At 52.4% G+C, this 18,734-nt stretch overlaps 1 protein-coding gene across 10 annotated transcripts in view; it reads left to right on the forward strand.

The window, feature by feature from the left end:
• Positions 1 to 281: 281 nt before the first annotated feature.
• Positions 282 to 18,734, forward strand: part of ABLIM3 (actin binding LIM protein family member 3) — a 63,812-nt gene continuing 45,359 nt past the window's right edge. For 4 of the 10 annotated variants that reach the window (XR_009959916.1, XR_009959918.1, XR_009959913.1 and 1 more), the window contains exon 1: positions 9,525 to 9,726. Coding sequence is in view for 3 of the 10 variants with exons in the window: in XM_062587612.1 (XP_062443596.1) it covers positions 9,708 to 9,726 (19 nt within the window). In the remaining 7 variants the exon portion in view is untranslated. Of the gene's footprint in view, positions 797 to 9,520; positions 9,727 to 18,734 lie in introns of those variants that run through there. The other 6 variants (XR_009959914.1, XR_009959915.1, XM_062587610.1 and 3 more) reach the window with 5 other exon arrangements.

Here is an 18,734-nt window from a genome sequence, read left to right on the forward strand (position 1 = left end):
CAGCGGGCAGGGCAGCGGGTCGAGCTGCGGGCAGGGCTGATGGCCGGGCTGCAGGCAGGGCAGAGAGCTGCGCGCAGGCCGGGCAGGGCCGCGGGCCGGGCCGCGCTGCCCAGCAGGTGGCGGCGCTGCCGTGGCCGCGGGGCGCCGCCGCCAGCCCGCCCCGGCGCCGAGCCGCCGCCGCCGCCGCCGCCCCGCGCGCTGCCCCGCGCCAGCCCCGCGCTGCCCCGCGCCCGCGTTCCGCCCGCCGCCGCGGCACCGCCGGCCGGCGCGGAGTGGAGCGGAGCGGCGCGGCGCGGGTGGGGAGGGCGGGGAGCGGGAGCTGCGTGCGCGCCCCCTCCCCGCCCCGGCTCCCACCCCCGGCTATAAGGAGCGCGCCGGCGGGCGCTGCTCCGCATTGCATGACAGCTCCTCGCCCGGGTGCGCAGCCCCCGCCGCCCGAGCAGCCCTTACCGGGGCACAGACGCCCCCTCCCCAGCTTGCTCCCAGGCCGCCTTCCTCTCCTCCTCCTCACCTTGCTCCCTCCCCAGCCCTACCCGCCCGTGACCTTGCCATCCGGCAGCTCCAGAGTAAGAGCAAAGGCAGCCTGGGGAGGCAACAGTGCTGGACTGGGAAGCTACCTTGGGATGAATTAGCCAGGGAATCACGGAGAAATATTTCTCCTAGGAAGGAGAGAGGAAGCCCCCTCCCACTTACTGGAGAGGGGGAGAGCAGAAAGAAAAAGAGGATTTAAAGAGCATCTTTACCCCCTTTGTTGAATGAGAAGGACAGAAGAGGACCAGCAAGATGAGCACTAGCAGTAAGTACAGTTTTCTCTTGCCTTTGCTATGGGAACAGGGCTGATTTTGCACAGATCTGGCTGGGAGGAATCAGAAAGAAAATGTCACACCAGGCTTGGCAAGCCTAATGGGATGGGTATTTTTTTGTTCCTTGCTTCTTACTTTCTGATAGTGTATGGCTTTGCTGGCTCTTCTTGTTCTTATGGTCTGAGCCATGGTGCTTGTCTCCACTGAGTACTACTTAGGTTGCATTTCTGGGGTTTGGAGGGCAGATCATGGACTAAAATGTTGATATGCAACATGATGAGGGGGAGCCAAGAGCACTCTGACAGGCAGTAGGCTCACTTGCTGATGCCACTGCCTATGTATAAGTAGACATTGGGGGAACAGTCAATGGGAAGGAGGAGCAGGATTAGAGCAAAGAGAGACCCAGAAACCAAGGACCTGAGCAAAGCACAGGTGTAATATAGAAAAACCTGTATCGTTTCCTGCAGCTGGTGATGTGGGTGTTTCTATTGTGTGTGTGTGTGAGACAGAGACTCATGCACTCTGTATTATCTGCTGGAGAAGCAGAGCTTAGAAATGCACTGCATAAGAGCATAATTGGCACCTATTAACAGTCTGGTTACTTTTTTCATTGTCCTTGCTGAAAACTGGAGATTGATCAGGCCTGATCAAGTCACAATCAATTTCTTTTTCCTCCCTGTTATTATCTGTGACAGTTGTATTCATCTTGCTAGCAGAACTTTGGTCCCTTCCTCTAAAAAACACACCCCAATGAGCCGCTGGCCAAAACAGTCATTGCTGATGGCCACCTGAGTGTCTTTCTTCTAGGGTAGGTGCCCTCAATTCTTTGGGTCCTACAGGTTATGTGATGTGAGGAGAGCTTCCCCAGGCAGAAAGTGGCAGAGCAATGATTTCTCCATCCCATCTGCATGTTGAGGTTTCTCAGTCTGAGGATTTGGGGTGGATCCCAAGCAGAACAGCATCAAAAATTCCTTGGCATGCTACAGGCAACAGAACAGGTGATTCCAGATCTGTTGGACTGCGTCAGAGGTGAGAAAACTTTCCAGGTGCCTTCCACACAAGCTACACCTGGCCACAGGCTGGTGTCCTTTCTGGAGAGAGCCTCCAGGCCAGCAGTGCTTGGATAGGAAACAATAGGGACCATTTCCTTCCTACCCTGCTGGATGCATGATAACAAAAGGTTCCTCCCTCTCTGTCTCTTTGGGTGATGAACTCCTGGTCTGATGTAGAGATGATGTGGTAGGGTGGGATGGCACATGGTGCTCGCTGGCTTCAGCAACCGGTGTGGTTGGGTGGGACACAAAGGGATGTGAAAGGGTTTCTAAGCAAATTTTGACAAATGTATAGTTCCTTCTGGGAATTCCTTTCCTGCTCTTAACAGCCAGCTTGGATGTTGATAATAAAAAGACTGTTAATTGAGCTGGCATATCATAATTATTTGATTGCACCACAGGATTCCTTTCTTGGGTTGTCCTCTATGTGGGCAGAGGTGTCAGCCAAAGCCAGGTGTGCTGCCTGCCTGTTGCTCTGACATGATTCATGAGCAGGAGGCCACCAGGCAGTGGCAAGAGCAGGGAGCCAGGAGTCTCCTGGGACGTACTCCTGCTTCTGCCACTGACTTGCTCTGCGACCTTAGGCGTATCGCTTTGCTGTGCTTTGGCTACTCTGTTTTCCCAGCAGCAGGCTGGTGCCATGGCTTTTGCCTGGTAGGGCTTTGCAATTTTTGCATAAATATTACCATTACCTTTCTCTACATAGCCATGTGTTTTAGTTAGGCTTTGGGAAGTTTGTAACTGTTGCTGTGGGTTTTTTTGGTTCTCTGTGTTTCTTCTTCTTTTTTTTCTTCTTCTTCTTCTCCTCTAGTGCTGTAGGTTGATTATTTACAGTGGGCAGCCTTAGGGAACCACCTTGTTGAATAAGAGTAGTGCAAATACAGGGGAATACTGGGCTCTGCCCTGTGAGACTCCCAGATTTCTCCCAGCCTTCCAGCTAGCTGGGGGGGGGGTTCCACACCCAAGCATTGGCTTACATCCGTTCTTAGCAATAGCATGTTCCTCTCCTCCTCTCCTAGCTGGTAGTGTGAGCAAGGCACAGGGAACGAGGTCACCCCTTTTGTAAGCGTTTTCTGCAGCTGGAGAGAGCTGCCAAAAGCTGTTTCTCTTGCTGCCCAGCCCTGCGCTGCCCTGCCCAGCCTGCATCCCCTGGGGCCGTGCATGCCAGCGAGTGGAAGGGCAGCGCAGGAGCCTCGTGCTGGTGTCCTCTGTGCCGTTTTGATTTTGCCCTGCTGATGCTGTCTGGCTGCGGACTGCGATGGCTCCGATTCGCAGCCCTTTGCTGGCAGCTAGCTGCAGAGAGGTGCATGGGGCCACTTGTTGGTCAGAGAGGCGAGCTGCTTTTAAAGCTGTTGGGCATGGCGTTGCCTCCCAGGCCTGACCAGCGTCTGTTGTTCTCTGCATTTATTTCCAGGCACTTGTGCTGCTTATGATTGAGGGCTCAGGAGCAACAGGGCCCAGCCTGCGTACTCAGCTATATTCCAGCCTCCCAAATCTGATCTAGTCTGGTACTTGAGACTCTAGCTATGGGGTTGTGAGGATGATGAATCCATACTGTGAGGAGTGAGCCTCTAGGTCATAGCCCCGTGCACCTCTGTGGTTGCAGTACTGGTGTTTTGGGACTCAATGATACAGTGGCCTTTTGTCCCCAGATGCACATCAGATCTGTGAATTCCCACCCCTTCTTTCTATTTTTATCGCTGGATTTTGATAACGCCTCTATCCTGTCTGAAGCTGATGTAAGGCAGGAGACTTGGGGCTGTGGGCCACTGTGCTGGCCTCAAGCCATGCTGCTTTGCATAGCTTCTGGTGAGGCCTCTGGGGAGCTCTCTGCAGGATTTGCCATCCTCAGGCCAGGCAGCACAGGTGTGTCTCCAACTCCGCTTCTGGCACAGCGTGCAGGCAGTCCCGATACCCTTGCTGCAGGAGAAAGGCTGCTTTCCACTTCCAGACGTGTCCCAGAGTTGGATGCTCTGCGTCATCCTCTTCTGTGATGCCAGGAAGGCAAAGCCATATGGAAATGCTGCTTCTGAGGGAGTGGAAAAGGCCCTTGATCCTGAGTGTGAACTCGTGTCCTGAGGCTGCAGAGCAGATCAAGCAGGCCTGAGGGTGCAAGGACGGTGTGGCTGGGAAAGCAGCCCCTCCTCCCCAGCGCACCAGGCGTGCAGCACATTTGGAGGGTGCAGTGTTGATATTTACATTAGCTACACTATTTATACCTCCCACTCCAGTTAGCACTGCTAATTGGTTGCAAATGGATTCATAAGGTTATAAATAGGTCTATCAGTGCCGTGCTACACTTCCATTGAGGCTGGATCCTGTGTACAAACCACTGACAAAGAGGAGGTGCCTTAAAATTGCCTTTTAAAATCCCCCAGTTTCTGGGCTTCAACATCTCCCTGAGAAACTGGCCCTGTGCAGGGGGCCTGATGTGGCAAACTAGGTTTGCATTCACTAGAAAGCTAAGGACTGAAGCTGTCAACTGCCCTGGGAATTTAAGACCACTGAAACGAATGTGACTAATCCCTTTGGCCACTTTGAAGGTAGTGACCGTGTTTGGGTGCCGCAGGTCTGTGCAGTGAATGAGTACAGCCTGTGAAGACAGCAGATCATGGGCCATGCCAGTGGGACTACGGGAGCTGTCATTTGCACCCCACCTCTGTCAGGGTGGGGTAGAAGCTGCTGGAAATCTTGGCACTGGTCTCAAAGGGAGCAAGATGCCCTTTGCCATTATGGGCCTCTCCTGTGTAAGTGAAGACACAGCAAAACTCCCACAGGAGGCTAAGCCCTGGCAAACTCGTGGGTCAAATATGGTTTGGTGGGCTCTGGACCAGGGCTGCAATGGAAGATAGAAATTAGCTCAGAAGTTAAAGATCTTCCACCCTCCTTTTTGTCTCCAGCAAGTGCCCTGAAGAAAATTAGAAGCTACCTTTCTGCCAAGTTAATCAGAAGAAAAAAAACAAGCATGACCTATCCCCTGTCCTGTTCCTTCAAGCAGCTGATGCTCTGTTAGAGCAGGGGAAGGTCTTGCAGAGGGTTTGGTGTAGTAGATAAAGCTCCTTCAGACCATCCTGCTCCACTAATCTCAGAAAGCTAAGAAAGGAGACATAAGGAAAAGCTGGTTGGTTGAGTATTTGAGCAGGAAGGCTTCATGACAGATACTGATGTGCAGCATGTTTGCTTGGTTATTTTTGTCTTCTAAATCATACTCCCTGTTACATGGTGATCCACTAAGTATAATTACCCAGTAATCTCTAGGCACGTGTGGTTACAAGGTGTTTATCAGCAAAGTCTATTAAGTCCCTGTGTAATTAAAGAGGAATCACATGGTACTGCATGTCTCTAGGAGCTCTAGCACTACCCCTTCCAGCTCGTTGGCCATGGTGATTCACTGTCTTGTCTCCCCACCCAGTGGGGTAGGACTTGCTAAGGACATGTTATTGCTCTGGTATTTAGAAGTGCAGTGAACCCAAAGGGTTCAACCCAACTGTGTTGAGCAGTGTTAGTCTCTTCCCCCTTGAGGAGGCTTTTTTTTTTTTTTTTTGGGGGGGGGGGATGGTGCCAGGTCTGGTACACGTGAGCCTTCTGATGAGCCTCTCCTGCCTTAGCACTAATGTCTCCTGTTCATCATTGGTTCCTACTTCATTTAGCTGTGCCACAATACCCACCCACGCTCCCTGTTTCAGGAGCTTCTGCAATGCTTGAGGTTACCACATGCGAGCAACAAACAAGGGGCAAGGCATGGATGCAATGAGGGGGACCAAGCAGGGTGAGGTGCTGCTCAATGCAATGGTGTCACTGCCTAGCCCCTGCAGACTTGGTGAGATGGGCTATGTCACTGAGTGAGCTCTCACACTCATCACCTCATGTTCCTCACCCCCTGCTCTTTCAGCAGCTGCTGGGAAGGTGGGCAGCCTCTTCACATGCAGCGGCATGACAGGGAGGAGGCTGGCCTCCAAGCAGAGGTTGTCTTTCCTATGCAGATTAATATGGAGAAGGCTTGTAAAAGGGTGAGAGAGCATTAAAGAAGGCTGAAGTAGACTAGGAGTTCAAAGCATTTGTGGAGATGGAATGAAGAGGAAAGATGCAGGTGCATGAGAGACTTATACAGAGCATTGCAAGAGATGAAAAACTACTTCCCTTGTATGCGTCTCTAGAATTAATCACAAACACTGCCTAGTGTTCATGCTTCCCCTTGGAGGGCTGCAACACTGAATTTTGCAAAACTGGGGTGCTGAGGGGAGCTCTAGGCTCTCCATGCATATCCTGTTCCCCTCTGTTAACACTGAACCCTGACTTCACTGCTACAAACAACCTTCTGCAAGTTATCCTCTCTGTTCTCCTAGGGCAGCCTAGGAAAGGGGCAATTGTCTGTTGTATTTACTGTGGTGCAAACCCTGAAAATACAGAGCCTAGGCAGCTTCTCTCTGTCCTCAGGCTGGTGGAAGGACTTTCTCCTCTCACCAAGCTATGTTCAGGCTTCCCTGCAAACTGTCTTTCTTGGCAGTTTGCCCCTCAAAGAGCAGCAGCCATGGAAAGTGGCCCCGCAGGCCAATGGAGTGTGTGCTGTAAAGTCAATCGAAGCAATTGAATTATTTCAAGGGCCTGCCATGCTCTTATAAAATAAATAGCAAGTTTCCTAATGACAGAGTGATGATCAGTTTAGCTAGATGATTGTATTTGTGATGCCAGCAGGCTGGACTAATGACAGACTGTCTTGCTGTCAGCAAGGGTAGTGGTGCTGCCTTTGCTCTCTGCAAAAGAGTGGAAGCAAACCCACCCAGTTGCTGCCAGGCCCTGTAGTGCTATCATGATGGTGCCATAATGAAGTGGTTGGAACATCTAATTAGATATTTTTAGATGAAATACATCAGTGCCTCTCAGCTGTGAGCACTGCCGCATCTCCAGAAAGTGTCCTGGAGTAGGCTGGTGATAGCGAGGTCTCAGGAGGAGTGACAGGGCAAGAAGGGAACTTCACAGAAGCAAGGGGTACTGAAAGTGATCTCAACAGCCTGATGAAAGGCAGAGCCCAAGTCCCGATGTTTCAGCCCCAGAAAGTCTACTTGTGAGCAGCTCAGGGCAGGAACAGCTGGATGGTAGGAGCTTGCACTGGAGAAGGTAGTTTCTGCTAGGAGACAGGTACACTGTCCTGAATCCTCCTCTGTCCAGCCTCTGTCTTTTGTGTCCACTGGCTCACTCTAAATTACTGGGGAAGCAGAAGAGCTTGAGAGTGCTGTGATGCACAACCTTGGTGGACATGCATTACTAACTAGAAAAGGGTTACGTGAAGTTTAACATTGCCAAACTGATCAGGTGTGGCAGCAATCTCAGGCACAGGGTTCCCATATATTCATTTGTGGCTCAGGTATGGCTTTTGGTAGGCCGTAGTTTATACATGCATTTTTCAGTTTCAGATATGGTCCACTGAATCCTTTATTAATATCAGCCATAAGCCCTGGACTGAGAATTGATCTGCTGCCTGCTGAAACCTGAAAGAAAAAGGAGTCAGTGCTATGGTTTCTTTATGCAGCCTGTCTGACCTTCCTTTTCACTCTTGCAAAGTCCTTCTCTGAGCCCTAAGAATCACTTGTTTTTCTGTTCATGCACATTTTACTCCTTTTTTTTTTTTATTTTGAACCGTTGTGTTGGAGACTGGGACAACTGGAAAAATCCTCAGGAGAACAGTAGTCTCTGTGAGAAGGCTGTGTGAGAAGGGAATACGTGCCTTGTGGGTTTGAAGCCATCCTGGTGGGGTCTGTTCCTTCTTGCAAGCAGTGACGCTCTTTGGGCAACCTCACACTGCTGTTCGGACATGAAAGGCTTTTTTAATGTGATGCTAAACCCAGAGCCTTTCCTTAGCCCAACCGGAGCCTGTGGCAGATCTCCCTGAGTGTATGTTTCAGAGTTTGACTGTTATGACAGTAAGAGATTGTAGGAAGCTTCCTCAGATATGCACAGTCAGGCTGTAGTCTGCAGCTGGACCCAGACCAGAACTCAAAGTGCGAGTGTAGGGGGTAATACCCCTCACAAATATGCTTGTAGCATCTCTCATTTGCAAAAGTATATTTTAAGGCCCCACGTTTCCTTCCCACCACCTGTAATTTGCATTGGTTGACTCTGAAGATTTTGTCCCTTTCTTCTTTTTTACCATCCTCCTGCCAACTTGGGGACACTCATGGGCAGAGATGTCTCTGGGAGAACTGCCCTGCCCAGGGGCACTTGTGAAGGGGGAGCTATTTTTAAAGTGGCTGAGGAGCTGAATGGCAGGGTCGGTGGTGGTTTGTTCTCCTCGCTCAGCAGCACTTGCTGGGACATGTCAGGCGTCGCGGCTGGAATCTCCTGGTGCTGCAGCTGCTCTTGCACAGCCTGGATTCCTGGCAGAGGCAGGGAGAGACCGGGGGCCTGTTTTGCCCCCTGATCAAGAGCTTTCCCCTCCTGAAAGCTATAAAAGAGGAGGAGGAGGGAAGGAAACTGTGTGAAACTCATTTTCCCTGTGTGTCTGGAAGCTGCAGCCCATCCAAGCCTCTCAGGAGCACGGTGCTGTGCAGGCTGGCCTGCGAGGAGGGTGGCTGCCTTCATGCTGGCAGAATCTTTACGAATGACCAGACCTTGTGGCCTTGCCCACCAGGCAGGGGTAGATCGAGACTCACATGTCTGTTGCTGCTGCCCAGTCTGTCACCTGCTGTGATAAATCGCTGAAGGCTCTTCCTGCACAAAATAATCCCCCAGCCAGCTCAGCCACAATGGCACCTAACTAGGAGTAGGTTCGGGGTTGTTCTTTCTCTAAAGTTACTCTGTTTTCCCTTGTCTTGGCCATTAAGGAGCTAGCAGGTTGATAAATCTTGAGGAGCTGAGGATATCAGAAGAGTGGACAGCTCAGAGTTGGCAAAGAGCTAGGATGGGAGGCAAAGGCTGGCTGGGGATAGGGCAGATGGAAGTCTGTGATGTTGCTCAGGTGATGCTGGATGTGAAAAGTCACTCATAACTGGGGGGGGAGACAGTCTTCCATTGGGCAGCCCTTGCAGAGCTTGGTTGCCCCATCTCAATTCCAACTGGGACAAAAAGCATTCAGGACAGAAGATTTTGGTGGTCTAAGAGCTCTGAGACATAGCTGGGAACATTGAGAGGTTTTGTCACCATGCTGATTATGTCTGCCAGTGGCTGCATAGTCTGCTTCATCCAGGGACTTGAGGATACTTAGGTATGAATAGACTCACAGACAAGTCTCAGGCCTGCAGCAGGTCTCCATGGTTCATGCTTGCCCTGCTAGCTGCAATTTAGTAGTCTGGTACTGAGTACAGCAAAGGCATGGAAAACTCTCCTTGCTTGGCACAATGAAATGGGGGCTGGGGCCGGCAAGGTCCTCTTCTCTGTGTCTACGGGCTTCCAGCTCATACCTGGAGACCCTGGTGGATGGAGCAGACCCCGCTTGCTCTTACCACTGAATGCAAACACAGCCCATGCCGCACGAATGGCTGCTCCATGCCACGGGCACTGGGGCCAGGCAGCGCTCGGAGGCGTGCTGTGCAGCTTGATGTCAGCTTCTCCTGCTATCTGAGCAGGCTGCTCTGCTCCAGGTTTTCCCTCTCTCTGCTTGTATCACAGCAGTCCTCAGAGTGTGATAGAGTGCAGGCTTCCCGGGGATCTTGCCTGCGCTCGCACAGCCTCTCTCGTCTCTGCACAGATCACAGCAAAGCGCTAGTCCCTGCAAACTCCTCCCTCTCTGCTTTAGACAGCTCTGCCCTGTGCAGTCCTGTTCCATGGGGCTGGAGGGACAGGGGGTGACCCTCCTCACCTCACTGCTCTCCTGTCTGCCTTGGCACTGTCTGCATCATCTCGGTGTCCTCAGAGGATGAAGAATGTGGGGCAAGGTAAGATGAGTTCCTTTTAACGGCTTATGTTCTATAAATAGCCGCGTCTCCCAAGTATCGTCTGAGAGCGATGTGACGGAGTCTGGGCACTGGGCAATGCGCCGCATTCCTTAGACACACCCAACACTTGGCCGTTTGAGCTGATGGAAAAGGGCTCCTGCAGGTCCCGCCTGTGACACAGAGCATGTCATCGCATTAGCGCGCTGTGGGACACCTCTCAGGTTATGCACAGCGTAATCCCATCTAGCAACAGCTGAGGCCAGCATCTTGCAGCTAGGCTGGCGTGCGTGCACCTCGCTGGCAGAGGCAGCCACGCAGCTTGCAACAGGGAGCCTCTAGCCTGCAGCGAAGGTTGAGCAGTCTGCTTTTGGCTTGTACCAGGCAGCACCTGGGCGCAGGTGGTATGGCAGGGTCTAGACCACAGAGGCATTGAGGTTTCTTTGGCATGCATGTCAGGTCTTCCCTTGAGAAGGATGGGGAAGATGGCTTTTCTATAGGGAATAATCAGCTCAGGGAGAGAGAAGTAGTTTCCCTGGCACCTCCCTGGTCCCTGAATGCTCCTTCATTCCATGCTTCTATGCTGGGCTGTAGCTGTTAGGGTTTGTCAAAAACCCTTGGTGCTCCCTATTCCTCCAGGCTGTCTCCAGGGAAATTCAGATCTTGGGGCTGTCCGATGCCTTCAGGAGAGAGTTTTGCTTACTACGACAACAAAATATCTGCTACTTCCCAAATATCTCATACCACTTCATCTCCCGCATTGGAACTAAGCACTACAGGCAGCTTTCTAGCTTATGTGTGCATGGGGATAAGCAGAGAAACACAGCCATCTTAGAGAAGAAGCCTCCTTTCATCTAGCCGCAGACAGCGGGCACTAAAGGAACAAAGCCAGGTGATTCCCCAGCTCACAGACCTCTACTAAGTGAAAAAAGTTCTCTTCATCTCTTCATATAGCCTGCTTCAGGGAACTTGTGCTGCTGCCTCCTCTTGGAGGGGTATGGATTAGTTCTGATTCTCCTCCCTGGTGGGAGGGGGGTCATGGACAAGTGGAGGTACCAGCACCTCGCTGGAGGCAGCGTAGGGCACTTCCTGGACCAGCGAGGCAGCATGTGTGGGGAATGGGGAATTTCTTCTCTCCCCTGCTTTTTTTAAGTCACTGCCTCCACGGTGAGTGATGTGGTGATGATGGCTCATGATGGGTTACATATAAAATCCCTTGCATCCTGAGGATGCTACCAGTTGAAAGCTTTTATGGCATTTTAAAAATAGCCACAGATCAGGAGAGAATGAGAAGATGGATGGGTAGGTGGATCCCTAATAAGGAGAGAAGAGGAAACACAGCCAGAGAGGGAATGGAAAGACTTCAGTGAACGGCATGTGAGTGATTACTGGGGGCAGGGAGTGGTGTGGTCATACTGTGCCGCTGCGCTGTGTGCCCAGCGGGAACTGGAAACCCTATAAAAAGCCTGGATGTGAGATATGCTCCTTGCACGTGCTTGTGAGATGGATGGGGTCAGCATCAGCTCAGCTGTCTCTGTGGCACACACTCACTTCATTCTACAAGTAACCATTAAAAGTAATCCCTGACTTTAGATAGCTGGTCTGGGATTGCTTCTGCTGCTGCTTTTGCATGATTCCCTGAACATCTCCAGGTTGATCTGTGCTTCTTCCCTGCCTTGAGTCATCAGGCTAGCCAGAGACCTGACAGATAAAGCTGGTCCTGGCCCTTCACACCTGGGCTGAGCTGAAGTGATTTGATGAGAAAGAGGCATGCTAAGAGCTAGGTCTCTGCACTGTCTTCTGAGTTTCTATGATCTGACAGCTTGTGGCATCCAAAGGCAGGGTTTGGTTGACCTGGGACCATGGCAGAGCTATGGTGGCTCCTGCAAAGGCCCAGTTTTTGAGCGCTGAGCTGGCACAGTGGTCCCAGGGCCCTTGGCAGGAGGTTCCGTTCAGCAGGAGAGGTTCAACTGGGCCTTGCGTCACTGTCAGCACCACATCCCCAGTGCCAGGAAGTGGTTCCAGTGCTGCTGTGTAGCCTGGGCCCTCCTAGCACTTGTGGCAGTCCTCCCCCATCACTCAGGGAAGATTATACGGAGCATCTCCAAGAAATGCTAATTGCTTTGGCTTGCGCAGTAGAGCCACTGGGCATTCAGAGCTCTTAGCTCAGATCTGCCAGAACCTTCCTCTCCTTCCCCTGGAAAACTAGTAGAGGTCCAAAACATACTGTTGCTTGTCACCACCTGCTTGGACCTCAGCTGAGTTGCGGGCCTGCATACAGGATTGGCCCAGCCTTCAGGGTGCTGGCAGTCTCAAATGCCCCTGAGTTAGAGCATGGTGCGGTTTCAGTGGAGCCTGTGGTGTTATGGCCTCGGGTGAAGTACCACAAGCTCAACCCCTGGCAGGCAGAGCACGAGGTCAAATGAATCTCTGCTGTTGGAGCAAGGGTGGCTGGAGAGATGACAGGAGTTCCCCTTCCTGGGGGGGAAAGGCCTGAGCACAACAGATCTCATACTACAGCAGAAGCCTTCAGCATTTTTCTGCCTTGTGTCCTCCCCAGACCTCTCTGCCACCACCACCCTCCCCTGCTGTGCTTGTGCTGCTAGTAATTAAGTCTTTGAAGCCAGGCTGGCGGAGCCACGTTTGGTGCCGGCTGTTGGGAAGCATTCCTTGGCTTTCTCCCTGCTTGAAGTGCAGTGAAGACTCCACAAACAAGCCTCCTCTGTCAAACTCGCCAGCCTCTCACATCCAGGCCATCACCCCCTGCTCTCTTGCAAGGAAGTGACGTGCTCTCCCTCTTGCACTCTTTTTTTTGTTTGTTTTTGTTTTTTCATCTTTCTCATCAGTTAGGCAAATAATTGGGAAAGCAAAGAAGCAAAGGCTGGCCTGGAAATGGGCTAGGCCTGCTCAGCTCTGCACTGAGGAGTGGGGATGCCAGTGAGTGTGCGTTCTCTTGGGTCCTTGCACTGGCCTCGCTCATGGAAGGAGGCTATTGGACTGTGCGCTGGTTCCCACAGCTTTTCTCCAACTCACTGCTTTTTACCTCTGGGATACAGAGGTGTAATATCAAGGTCTTTACCCTGCTGCCTTTGCCAACCCCAGGTGCCAGATGGAGCCTGGGGAAGGGAAAAGTGCCTTCCTGCCCTGGCTGAGAGTGGTGGCTTCCCTGGAGGTTTCTCGTGATTAACCTCCTGGGCTGCTGCGAGAAGGGCTCTTTGCTCAGATGGTGTCCATGCAGACCCTTGGTAGAGGATGTGCAGCTGCATGGGTTCTCCCATGCCCTGTGCTTGGGGATGGTGACCAGCTGTCCTGGCTGGGGGTTCTAGAGCTCCTCATGTTGGATGTGACCAGCTGCAAAGTCTGGTCCTGCAGCACTGCAAGAACTCAGCATCAGCTACGAAGAAACAACTTTTGCAGGAGCATGGGTGCTTTTTGAGGCAGCAGCCCAGACCTCCTTGATGATCTCTCACTACTCCACAGAAGGCAATGTGCTGGCTGTGCCAGTGTGGGTCATTTATGGCTGTCCCAAAATTCTCCCCGCTTGGTTGGTTAGATGCCATAAAGCATATGATTGAGAAAATAATTCTGTTCTCTGGCAGGCAGTTTTTGGCTCATTTAAGCCAAAAACAAGCACAACAAAGCACCTGTTGATTTCGACCCCTGAAAGAGGACTTGTTCCCTGGAGAACACTGGCTCTGATGGGTCCATTGACCACCCGTTAATTGTCACTAATGAGGAGCAGGGCCCTCTGGGGACAAACTGCTGCCTCAGCTCGGGAAGGCCGTCGCAGCGGGTGGTGGCTGGCGCAGGGAGGGGATGGGAGCCCGGTTTGTTACGGGAGGATGCCGCTCTTCTCGTGCCGTCCGCGCAGCGCGGGGAGGCAGTGCTTTGCTGCAGCTCATGTGCAGGGCATGGAGCATTAAGAGGATCTCCGGTGCTTATTGTACACAGATGGATTTATTTACGTGTACATTCCCGGGAGGTGGGGATGGGGAGGGCTCACCTTGCCCTGTCTGGGAGGGAGGGTTAAGCCCTGCAGCTGCCCGTGCCGCAGGGAGCATGGTGCTGCCTGGCAGCAGGACCTGAAGCCCGTGCTTGGCTGCCCACCTCTGGGCCCAGCCTGTTCATGTTTTCTTCCCCCGCTCCAGGCTCTGATGAAAGGCACTGAGGGCTTTTAGCAGGAGACAGCCACGTCTGTCTGCCTGCCTGCCGCTTCTCGTGCTGACAGCCCCCCTCCTCCATGCTCCTTTTGAAGTTGGGTTTCTGGGCGTATGCAGAAGCCAAGGAGAGCAAAGTGTGGGAAGGAGGAGGGAAGAGGATTACGTCTGTGCTGAAACCCCTGCATTGCATCCGAGGGAGTTTATTGTTTCAGACGTGCCTCTTGCCCTCTGTCCCTCACTCTGCCATGTCCACCCTGCTGCTCCAGGCCGGCCATCCCCTGGCACTGAGCCCCATTCCTGCCCCGCTCAGTGCATCGCAGCCCAGCGGCTGGGTCACCCTGTGAGTGGGGGCCAGGGGGTTGTGGCTCTCCCACCTGCAAGGACAGGCTGGGGGGTACTAAAGCCCCCTCTAAGGCTATCGTGCTTGGTGAGAAAGGGCCTGCGCCACCGCCAGGCTGGTGGGGGTCACATGAGCACTGGTGCAGATGTGCCATTGCCAGTACAAGCTCTCCTGGTGCTCCAGTGCCTGCTGCCCATCTCTGGCTGCTTCTGTAGCATCCACACTGATTACTTTTGCTGCTTCTCATTCCCTCTTTGCTAAAATGGCTGAGCTGTTTTACTCGGTGGCGGCTGGCAGGCATCAATGCTTTCCCTGGGAATTTTGTCAGAGCCAATGCTCTGGGCTTCCAGGGCTCTCTTGGATGCTCTTACAGACACCCACTGCTCTGACATTCTTCCTCCTCCAGAAGTGTCCACTCACTGTGTCTGTTTGCTGATCAGCTGTCACGAGGGCAGCTCAGCAGAAGGGGGAACTTCCCCTTTGGGATTTGTCATTTCATTAGAATAAACAGCCAAGTGGGATGTTATTTTCCATTCCAGCTGAGAGAGGTGGTAGCTGCTCTTTTTTGACCCAACCCTGATGTGTGTGTTTTAATTCTTTGCCTTTAATGAAGTGGGACAGAGAGGCAAGAGCTGATTGTGTTTTGGTAATGGCAAAAGCTTGTGTTTTTGCAGTGCAAGGGATTATGTCAATATATTTGTGGTTACATCTCTACCTCCTGCACTGGCCTTGGATTAGGGGTTCAAATAAGCCCTAAACCATGCAACAAAATGTACTGACTCTTCTGCATCCAAACTGCTTCCACAACCAGCTGTGGAGATGGCCTGTGGTTGTGGTGTTTGGACCCTTTGAGCAGCATGGGTGCTGCTCTGAGGCAGTGCTTGTTCCGTTTGGATATCTTGGCTGCCTGGCCCTGTGCCCCACCCAGAACCACTTTCTCTCTGGGGGTTCATGGGATGCAGGCAGCCCTGCCCCATTGGGAACCAGCAGGTCAAACAGCAAGCCTAGATGGACTGAGAAAGGAGCCTGGACTCCAAAATTAGGGTGCACTGGGAATGGAGTGTGGATGGTTTGTTGCAACTGTTGTGGGCTGAGACCTGCCCTGAGCTAGTGCATCTAACATGACATATGATCATCCAAAGGTTGGCCCGGCCTATCTGCACTAGTAAGAAGAAAGGTGCTGAATAACTTTTCCTTGTCCCCAGACACCTCTCAATCCCTCACCTATGGGATCACTTTCATTCAGGGTCTCTGGAGAGCTGCATCAGGACATGGCAAGGACTCCTCTGCAGCCTCCATGGTCTCTCTTTTTTGCTACCTGCCACAGCTAAGGGTCGTCCCTGTGGTGCTGGCATGGTGCTGGTCTGGCCTGGGAATCAGCCCTGCTGGAGGGCAGTGCCCTCTTGCCTGATGTGGAGGGAATGGCAGGATGCTGGAGAAGCACCCAATCCCAGGGGAGCACTCTGGGCTGGGAGAGGTCAGACCGAGTCCAACAGATGGATATCCCTCTGGCACAGCCCTGGCACCCCTGGAGGCAGCGGCTGCCAGGTCGTCTTACCAAGGTCATCCCAAGGTGAGCAGCAGAAGAGGAAATGGTTCTCTTCTTCCTCCTCATCCTCCCCCTCTCCAGAAGCCTGGTTTCCCACCCCATCATACCCTCTTGCTCCAGCCTTCTCTCCATGAGTTTGGGCTGTTTTGTCTTCCTTCTTTTCTTTTTTTTCCCTCCCCTTTTCTCTCCTTTCAGCTTTGTTCACCCTAGCTGTATACTGGGGTTGCCATGGCGACTCTGCCGAAAGATGAAAATCCCTGGGATGGTTGGTCCTGCGCCTGCCGTGGGTGTGGGGAAAGGCAGGGCACCTCTCCGTCCCCTCAGAGGGACGAGCAGTCTCCACCAGCTGCCCTCAGCACCCACCGCCGAGACTCCCCTCCTGCCAGGCAGAGATGGAGATCCCTGGGGACACCATGCTCTGCTTGCCTGGGACACGTCCTGGTGCCGGGGAGAGGTTGCTCTCCCACTGGCCAGCTACTGCTTGGGGCTGCCGGCAATCCTTGCCCGTCTGGCATGGGCTCCTGTGTGATGGCAAGGCACTGGTAGGGCTGATTTCATAGCACGACTTTTCTAGCCTCTCATCGCTGGAGCTGTTAATCTTCAATAAATGTTTTTAATGAGCAAGTGCTACTTGAGGAAAATAGAGGAGCTGCTGCAGTACAGGCTGTCCCTTTAGATTTATTGGCCCACCACCACCTGCCAGCAGGGAGGAATATAAATAAATATCCTGGCTGTACCCCATTAGCTTTCACGGGATGCACGTGCCTTTCCTCTTGCTCTTGGGAATAAGCTTCCTTTTCCCATCCCAGGAGCCAGGCCACTGCTCCTCTCAATATCATCATCTCTCATCAGGCAAGTGACTGCAGTGACTTGACCCTGCCTTGGCCAGCCTCCGGTCCCTGGGTACAACCCTCCCAAAATCTCTGGGCAAAGTGAGGTCTGGAGCTCACATCCAGTCTCTGGGCAGGACATACATGGAGGACAGAGACTGGCAGCAGAGACTCGGCAGTGTCCCCTGGCCTGGGAGAGCATCGCCTGTGAGCCGTATTCTGGTGTTGGAGGATAGCAGCTGAGCCATGGTTCAGCAGGCAGAGCGTGGTTTGTGACTCTGGTGCTGCTTTGCAGACAATATATCCTTTCAGTATTCGTCAGCACTGCTGTGCCCCTTTCATGAGATAATTAGGATGACGTGTTATTAGCTGATTACTGGGGGAAAATATATTTACTGAGGATTTATTCTGGAAACAACATTAATCTCCTGTGTAGTTGGTAAACCCCCATAAATAATCTGGTTTTGATAATCAATTGCAATTGCAACCCCCCCACACCCATAAATCTCAATTAAATGCAGATTTAATTCACATAAAGTTGCCAGATTTGCTTGTACATTTCTGTCCTGCTGTTTGCTTTAGGCAGATGTCTGTGTATGTGCTAGCTCAAGTCTGTTTATCAGACAGCCCTAAACCAGAATATGGTTTGCCAAGGCGGAGTGGTTTGAACAACAGCAATGCTTCTCTCCTGTGGTCCTATATGGAGAACTCAGAAAATCTCTGCTTCCTTCTGGCAGAGCTGCTCAAAGAAAAGTGCTTTGTAAACATGAACATGCACAGCCCTTCCCCGTCGTTGTCTTTGTGCTGGCATTTTGCAGTTAGGGAAGCTGGAGTAACCATATGAGAAGTTGCACCTGGAGCAGCCTGTTTTCCAGGGCGCACAGAGCACTGATAAACTCATCTTATGAACAGAGAGAAGCAGGTGCCAAGCCCATGTGGACACTTTTGATGGTGCCAGGCCAAGTGACACAGTCACAGTGGCATGACTGGGAACGTAACTTCTGGCTCCCGGCTCCTCTTGGTCTGTTGTGCCTTTCTACAGGCATTCAATGAGGTTTTGATGGAAACTGATGTCGTCTTGGGCTTCGTTTAGTCCTTACCACCCTTGGGCCAGCTTGGGTGACTTTTTAAGTCTTAATGCAGGTTGATTGGTCAGAGTGGAAGGAAGCACAGGGGCGTGATGCAGAGAGAAGGCAGCTGGCCCCGGGTTAGCGGGATGCATTCCTGATGGCTTCCTTCAGAGCTGCAGGGAGATTCCAGACATGAATTGGGCTCAGTTTGTTGTCAGGGCCATGCTGATTTACTTCATCTTCTGCTTTGCAAAAAATCCGCAGCTAACTGCAGTGGTAGATACCACAAAGGGAAGAGAGAACTGGGTGCATTTGGGCTGGAGGATTGGCAGGCAAAGTCCAGGGCTGCCTCCCCAGATCCACTGGTACCATGGGTCCCTGTAGCAAGGACTTGACAAGGGGGTACGTGGACAGCATGGCAAACCTCCTGCTGCCTTTCATGATGTGGAGGTTTCAGCCCTCCGTGCTGCTCCTCCAGGTGTGGGCCCAGAGGTTTGTGAGCTGCCGCCTGTTTGGAGCACAGTCTCCACTGAAGCGCTCTGGGTGGCAGCTTGAGCTGTGATGATCTTGGTGATGGGGACCGCATTAGAGGGGCTGTAAAAAAAAATGATGAAGCTATTTGAATTGCTGGGAAGATATCTTCTAAAATCTCCTCCTGAGCCTGGCTGGAGCCCAGCCTGCTAATTATGGTGGTAAGGGAAATACACAAACATACAGATGGCACGAAGAACAAAAACTGCTGTCTTTAATATTAAAAGCTCTGCTTCTGGCCAACTGACACCAACACATGGCGGAAGATAAACGCTAACAGCTTTGGGTGAGACTGGAGTGTGCCGCCAGCCTGCTCAGGAGCTCTGTGAGTGCTTGCAAAACCCAGAGAGGGATTTGCCTCTCTCTGGGCAGCAAGATGGATGCGAGCCCAGATCAGCGGCCCGCGGCTGAGCTAGGAGATCAGGCTAGGGCCATGACTGGCTGTACACACGTGCATGAGCATGCACCTAGGCATGCTAATGCACAGCTGAGAGCTGGGCTTGCTGCTGCCAATGTCCAACAGACCCAAGC

The sequence above is a fragment of the Rhea pennata genome, chromosome 14, assembly GCF_028389875.1.
Source record: "Rhea pennata isolate bPtePen1 chromosome 14, bPtePen1.pri, whole genome shotgun sequence".
Lineage (NCBI taxonomy): Eukaryota > Metazoa > Chordata > Aves > Rheiformes > Rheidae > Rhea > Rhea pennata.